Source organism: Drosophila albomicans, chromosome 2L, assembly GCF_009650485.2.
Source record: "Drosophila albomicans strain 15112-1751.03 chromosome 2L, ASM965048v2, whole genome shotgun sequence".
NCBI lineage: Eukaryota > Metazoa > Arthropoda > Insecta > Diptera > Drosophilidae > Drosophila > Drosophila albomicans.
In genome coordinates this window covers 4,589,338-4,596,951 of record NC_047628.2, presented here as the reverse complement: position 1 = coordinate 4,596,951, position 7,614 = coordinate 4,589,338, and the positions used below count along the sequence as shown (strand labels likewise).

At 40.1% G+C, this 7,614-nt stretch overlaps 2 protein-coding genes across 2 annotated transcripts; both read left to right on the top strand.

Moving 5' to 3' along the window:
• Positions 1 to 484: 484 nt before the first annotated feature.
• On the top strand, positions 485 to 2,260 carry LOC117565204 (RNA-splicing ligase RtcB homolog). The gene is made up of 2 exons (XM_034244209.2): positions 485 to 1,889; positions 1,951 to 2,260. Exons 1-2 carry the CDS (start codon positions 597 to 599, stop codon positions 2,176 to 2,178), a joined length of 1,521 nt encoding a protein of 506 aa, XP_034100100.1. The 5' UTR covers positions 485 to 596; the 3' UTR covers positions 2,179 to 2,260.
• A 756-nt stretch (positions 2,261 to 3,016) lies between these two features.
• Positions 3,017 to 7,612, top strand: LOC117563658 (ras-related protein Rab-9B). Its single transcript, XM_034242073.2, has 3 exons — positions 3,017 to 3,522; positions 6,121 to 6,315; positions 6,385 to 7,612. The coding sequence occupies exons 1-3, from the start codon at positions 3,331 to 3,333 to the stop codon at positions 6,793 to 6,795; spliced, it is 798 nt and encodes a 265-aa protein (XP_034097964.1). The 5' UTR covers positions 3,017 to 3,330; the 3' UTR covers positions 6,796 to 7,612.
• Positions 7,613 to 7,614: the final 2 nt, after the last annotated feature.

Here is a 7,614-nt window from a genome sequence, read left to right as displayed (position 1 = left end):
TTTAACTTTACTGCTATTCGTTGTGGTGGTTGGTCGACAACATAAATTTGTGATGACATTTCATAGTAGGGTTAAACTATAACAATAGTTCGGTTGGATTTTAAATTGCAACTTCTTAAAAAAAAAATGTTCGAAATTCAAACAGATGCGCCTTCTATCACCCAAATATTAGGATTGTAGAGGCGTTTGCTTTGATACATTGTGCGATGTAAAATCGTATATTCTAAGTGGATGGTCACACTCTTCATTGCCTGGGCGTGTTGGAAATATATCGATATTTTGGAAAATCAATAATATTGATATTGCTGCAATTTCATTTAATTCATAAAAGCTTTTCACATTTTCTTAAAGAATTTGGATTGAACTAATTTTAAAAAATAAATATTGGGTGAACATTTGTTCCAAGTCCAAACTGAACCATTTTTGCTCACATGCCAGGGATGGGATGAACGACTTATCAATATCGATATGCACAAAATTTACCGGCCGGATTTATTGACATCAGCTGTATTGCGAATGTTGACGAAATAGATAACATCAATTTCACATAAGTAAATAAAAACCGGTGACTAATTCAATTTAATTTAATACGCAAAATGGTGGTCCGTTCGTACAACGACGAACTGAAGTATCTAGAGAAGATCAATGATCACTGCTGGCGCATCAAGAAGGGCTTCCAGCCCAACATGAACGTGGAGGGCTGCTTCTATGTGAACAGTCGCCTGGAACAGCTGATGCTCGAGGAGCTGAAAAACTCGTGTCGCCCTGGAGCCGTTGGCGGCTTCCTGCCCGGTGTTAAGCAGATTGCTAATGTGGCTGCACTGCCAGGTATCGTAGGACGTTCGATTGGTTTGCCGGACATTCACTCGGGGTATGGCTTTGCCATTGGCAACATGGCAGCATTTGATATGGATGATCCACTGTCCGTGGTAAGTCCCGGTGGCGTGGGCTTTGACATTAATTGCGGCGTACGTTTGCTGCGCACAAATCTCTTTGAAAAAGATGTGCAGCCCGTCAAAGAGCAGTTGGCGCAGTCGCTCTTCGATCACATACCGGTGGGCGTGGGTTCCAAGGGTATCATACCCATGAATGCCCGCGATCTGGAGGAGGCACTCGAGATGGGCATGGATTGGTCATTACGCGAGGGCTACGTATGGGCCGAGGACAAGGAGCACTGTGAGGAATATGGTCGCATGCTGAACGCCGATCCCGCCAAGGTGAGCATGCGTGCTAAGAAACGCGGATTGCCGCAGCTAGGCACACTGGGCGCTGGCAATCATTATGCCGAGATTCAGGTCGTCGATGAGATCTACGATAAGTGGAGCGCCTCCAAAATGGGCATCGAGGAGAAGGGACAGGTGGTGGTCATGATTCACTCAGGCAGTCGCGGATTTGGCCATCAAGTGGCCACCGATGCGCTCGTCGAGATGGAGAAGGCCATGAAGCGCGACAAGATCGAAACCAACGATCGCCAATTGGCTTGTGCTCGCATCAACTCTGTTGAGGGTCAGAATTACCTGAAGGCGATGGCGGCCGCAGCAAATTTTGCTTGGGTCAATCGCAGTTCGATGACGTTCCTCACGCGACAGGCGTTTGCAAAGATGTTTAACACAACGCCCGATGATCTGGATATGCATGTTATCTACGATGTTTCCCATAACATTGCCAAAGTGGAGAATCACATTGTCGAAGGTAAGGAGCGCAAGCTGCTGGTGCATCGCAAGGGTTCAACACGCGCTTTCCCTCCACATCATCCCTTGATTCCCGTGGACTATCAGCTAACAGGGCAGCCAGTTCTTGTTGGTGGCACCATGGGTACCTGCAGCTACGTCTTGACGGGTACAGAGCAAGGCATGCACGAGACCTTCGGCAGCACCTGCCACGGCGCGGTAAGCACAACATAAGAGAGTTATTAAATCAGCATCGATTTTAAATTTGAATGGTCTACAGGGTCGCGCTTTGTCGCGTGCGAAGTCACGTCGCAATCTCGACTATAAGGAGGTGCTGGACAAGTTGGATCAGTTGGGCATTGCCATTCGGGTGGCCAGTCCAAAGCTAGTCATGGAAGAAGCTCCCGAAGCGTACAAGGACGTCACGGATGTTGTGGACACCTGTCATGCGGCGGGAATCAGCAAGAAATGCATCAAAATGCGCCCCATTGCTGTTATCAAAGGCTGAAAGCACAAATCAATATTAATTTATAACAAGCGACATTTATAATACGAAACTTTTGTATTTAATAATAACAAAATCACTTCTCGAAATGGTTATTTTTCAAGTTAAATGAGCCCAACTTGGGAACTAGTTTTGCCAACTCTCCATTATCAATATTGCAATTTCAAAATTATTTCATTATTAATAGTTTCATTATATAAATCATATAAGCATTAGCAATAATCTTTTTGAACTAAGCAGGGTGATCAAGTGGATGTTTATTTATTATACAAAATAGCAGAATTAAATGAATTCGAAAAGTGCAGTCTACTTTCAGGAAAATTCTACTTTGAAGTCGTTAATGTCTCAAACATTTGTGTATGTGTTGCTTAGTACAGAAATCGGGATGTTTTATTTTAGGCACATCGAATAAAATGCGATGTTCCGAGCCCTAAAGGAAGCAGCAATCACTCGATATGATGTTTGGATTGTAACTATTTTTTGCTTGCTCACAATCACTACAAACATCATCAGATCTTTTGTTTACATTTTCAACAAACGTGCCATTTCTATGAACAGATTCATTCAACATGCTAATTCCCTTATTTTTGGTAGTGAAATAGTAATCCGGTTAGTCAATGCAATGTCCCTTGCCCGGCGGTAGTCCATTTTGTCGAAAGAGTATATCACTATAAGACTTTGCCAAGTCAAAATACGGCAATTTAAAGAACGGCTTAAAAGCAACTCTTTTAAATAAGTTCAGCTTTGTAGTATATTTATTGGCCTTTTTTGCAGTAGATTTAGTTTTAGTGTATTTTGTAGCTTTTGGTGTATTTGAAATGCAAGCCGCGGTCACATTGGTCATTAGTAGCGACACCGCGCGGTTGAACGCAAGCTCAACAGAGTGTTCAATTTCAATGGTTTAATTGTCAGTTGGGCAAAAAGTGCACGTTACTATAATTACAACAACAAATGAGTATTTGTAAATAAATGCCTTGCAACGAGATAAATGATTGATGAGACAAAAGAAGTTGAATTCAAACAGATCCGCGTGACGTGTGTGTAGTGATAATTTACTGTTGCGCAGTTTTTACAACAATTTACTTTATATTATTTTTTATTATTGTTGCTATTGCGACAACCGGCGGTCGGTTCCCCCTACGTACAAATACAAAAATGACAAATATGCGACCGCCGCAAAAAAATAAACTACTCAAGGTCATCATATTGGGCGACGGTGGTGTGGGAAAGTCGGCGCTACTCACACGCTTCGTATCAAATCGTTATGAAGAAAACAATTTCCATACCATTGGAGTGGAGTTCATGAACAAGGACATCACAGTCGACGGAGAAAATTACACGCTGCAGGTCAGTGTGTGTGAAAGAGCAGGACAGACAAAGGGACACTTTCAAATTACTAATTCAATTATTTGGCTTCGTTCAGTTCCGTTAATTTGGGCTTGCGGTCACTTCGCCTACTCAAATTGGGCAGATAGTAAAGTAAAAGTTTTGATTGATTTCTAGCACAAAGCTTCTAATAGTGCATTTCATAAGTATTTGTCTATATCGTTAGGAAGTTTCTACGACACGATGTTAGTCATTTCGTGCCTAAAGTCGTGCTCAGCTCGCACTGTCGTGACTTAGTTCGTAGTAAACTCTTATTTGGTTTGAGTTCACTTCAGCAGCGGCTGCCGACTATTATCTTTCCATCTGCCCCCACTCACACGCACACACACACAAACAACATAGTCAAACAAAAAAAGAATACGAGGTGTCTACGGTGAAATACCCGTAATCTATTTTTAAGAAAAATTAGCAATTTTGCGTTGCTAACATTTTTAGAGCATCTCAACATTACGTTGACATTAGAATAGTATTGCAAATTTTATTATCAATAGCTTAATTGTTTCTTCATATGCGTTAACCTTAAATCGAAGTGTTCAAAGAGCCGCATTGGATTAAGATTATACATACGAGTATACATATATACTTTATGCGTTCAAAGATTTTGTGTAAACAAAATTTTCTTTAAAAAAATGTATTCCGTTGGCTTCAACTTATAATACCTTTCTAGCCTGTGAATAACGGGTATAAGCACTCGCTTACACTCACACCTACAAACCCTCAATTAACGTACGTCTTAACAGCAAACTGAAGCAACAATGCGCTCACTTTGTTTTACATTCTAAATGTCTAAGCAACAGCGTATGAAGATATATGTATGCATATGTATGTGTGGTCTTCCCATGCGTAGGGAAACCCTTCATATAAATTCCAAAGTCGCTTCTAACGGATATGTAGTAGAGTTTTCGCCAAGTGTTTTTAGCGCTCATTTCTCCGACCCTCTTCTTTATCCGTCTCCCATCCATCCACGATGATGCACTTTATTTATGCTGTCGGCTTTCATTTGAATTCACATTTTCACAGTCGGACAATTTTTGTCTGTATGTGCCTTATAAATATGCAACAGGCTAAAGCTCGAAGTGTACTCAGATCGCTGTGCACAATGCCATTTCAAATCAATTGACGCTATAATCGATGATAATGTTAATGTTCAATACAACAAATAGTTGCAAAACATTCAAAAACTTACCATAATTCCTATTACGTTGTGCTGTTCATTATTATTCTTATTAGTCATACATTTTTGCTGTAATTTTCTGCAACAATGCCATCAAGCAGACAGTTTTTGTTAACGCTTCGGTGATTTTTGACCAAAAAACCAGCAAGAAATGTGTGATTTCGTAAACGGAGAGGTCTTTTATGCGTGTAGTATATATTCATTAGTATATAGTATGAATGGTCACTCTCTTGCCCTACAACGGTGAATGGTCCAAGATAAGTTTAATGCGGGTTGTGCTCAGGGAAATACCCTGTAAACAGGTTTTGAAAAGATATTAAGATATGGTTGAGTCAGTTGCTTGTTCAACGGACTTAATAAATGCAGATTATGGTTCAAACAGGGATTTCTGGATTTCTCATACACTTCTGGACAAAGCAAACTGCTACAAAATTATATCTAAAATTACACACAGTTTTCTTGAAGATGCTTGCACTTGAGTTAATGTCTATTGACATAGAATATTATGAGATAACATTTATATTGCGGCCTTTTCTGAACCTCGTCGATCACACCTCTATTGTATCTTAAGTTTAGAATCTTTCTATGGATATGAGCTTTTAACACATCTATCTCTGATTGACTGGAAATGTGTACATATATATTGAACTATAAGGTAGATATGGGCTTGAGGTTTCTTGACTTCATGTAAAATGTGCACATAGTATATAAATAAGATCTGTCTGAACTAAAGAAATTTGAAAGTACTCATTGTTAGAATGCATTAATCTACTACTGGCTTAAAGAAAATCAAATATTGTTGACGTAGGCCAATGCTGATTAAGTAATTAATTCAATACTACAGTGAAAATAATACCAGCTATTATTATTATGTGTTACCAAGATACAATTTGATACTCACATCAGAATTATTACTGATATTAATATAATCAATGTCTAACCAAATTAGAATTCTATTAAGTTTCACGACCTATATATTGATTCCGTGCGACTGCTTAAAAACTTTGTTTTCAATTTTGATCAAATGTTTTGTGTAGCTTGTTTTTGTCATTAGTTAACACACCTGTGTTTATTCATTTCTTTTGTTGCCTTTTGTCTGAATTTGTTTTGATTTGCTTATCAGCGATTCGCTATCAGTTGCCAGGTTTTGCCTCTGGAGGTCTAGGCTTAGGAGATTTCAGCTGGTGTGACTGTAGCTCGACATTACGCAAACTTTTGCTATCTTTCTGTCTGTGACCCTACACTGAAAATGATGCATATAGTTGTGACCTCAATTAGGGTCTAGAGATACACACTATTTTCACGTCGGGGTAATCAACAAAATTGCAAATTTCAATTAAGCGTTAATTGAATGTCAATTAAGATGCAAGTTGTTCTAATTTTAGATATGGGATACAGCTGGACAGGAGCGTTTTCGTGCCTTGAGAACGCCCTTCTATCGGGGCTCTGACATTTGCTTGCTCTGCTATGCCGTGGATGATCGGGATAGCCTGCGAGGACTGCGACTGTGGCGCAACGAGTTCCTCAACTATGCGGACGTGAACGCAGACAGATTTCCCTTCATTGTGGTGGGGAATAAGGTAAGCTTTGCCAACAACTTGCAGTTCAATGTCAATGTCAACACAAGACTGTCGCGTCTGCATTTACAGAATGACATTCGACCGGATAAGCGACAAGTGGGACGCGAGGATGTGCAACAGTGGTGTGCGGAGCAATCGATTGCCTCACACATCGAGACCTCCTCGAAGACGGCGACCAATGTGACGGACGCCTTCGTGCTTGGCCTGCGCCAATGGAAGACAATGGAGTGCGTAGCCGAAGCGGAGCAGCGTCAGAATGGCGACACCATTGATTTGACCCGTCCCATTCGGCTGATGCAACGTCGCAGTTGCTGCACCGGCGGTGGAGGGAGCGGTAAGCCAACTGACGTCGTCGATGCGGACGACGATGATGGGCAAATTGCAGATGCTGCCATGCGTTCACCCTCCTCAATGTCGCGCCACTTGTTTGGTCAGGCACGTAGTTCACCCAAGGCGCCATCGACCAATTACCGTCTGTGAGCTCAGACTGCGTGAGTGGGGAAGTTTGTTTTTATATTAGTTGTTTTTACATTAAATACTTAGCCAGAGGCAATAATTACATTCCAGTCGGGCTAAATGATAGTTCAGCCGAGTCATAGCGCAGACCAAATACACATTAAGTCTAATGTAGGAAACAGATTCTGAGTTGAAGGCAAATCGAAAGATTAGCGAGTAAGTGTTCTCATCACAGTAGATAAGCTAATTACAATGTGTACATAACAATGGTACTTTTCTTGAGTATGAAACTTGTATAACAGTTTGAAATTTGTTAACATTGAAGAGTCGCATGTATGTAGCTGTGAAAAAAACGGTTTCCAAAAATATGCTGACGATGTGCTTATTAAGCTATACACCAATATGTGTATAACACTTTAACTATATACTTATTTATATAAATGTTTACGGTCTTTATATGACAGTTGTGCCTTTCAATCGGATCAATTGAGTTGACCATTTTGTTTATACTGCTTTAGCTATTATACAATTTTTAATGTATACAATAATAAATATACTACAGTAACTGGTATACCCAAAAAAGATTTAAAATCGCGACAACAAAACATATATGTTGTTGTGGGAAAAACATAGTTCAGACAATTGAAATGACATTTTAAGTGTCTATTAACATATAATGTACACGAAACAATGAAAGCGACTTTGAATAATGGTCTTGACACCACGCAAAACTTTTGAATGTGAGCAGAACAACAAGAGATTTGTATGTCTAAGTATAAACACTTAAATTGTAAATTACACGCATGATGCAACTCAAATAAATTGGAGTCAAAGTTTGTGAGA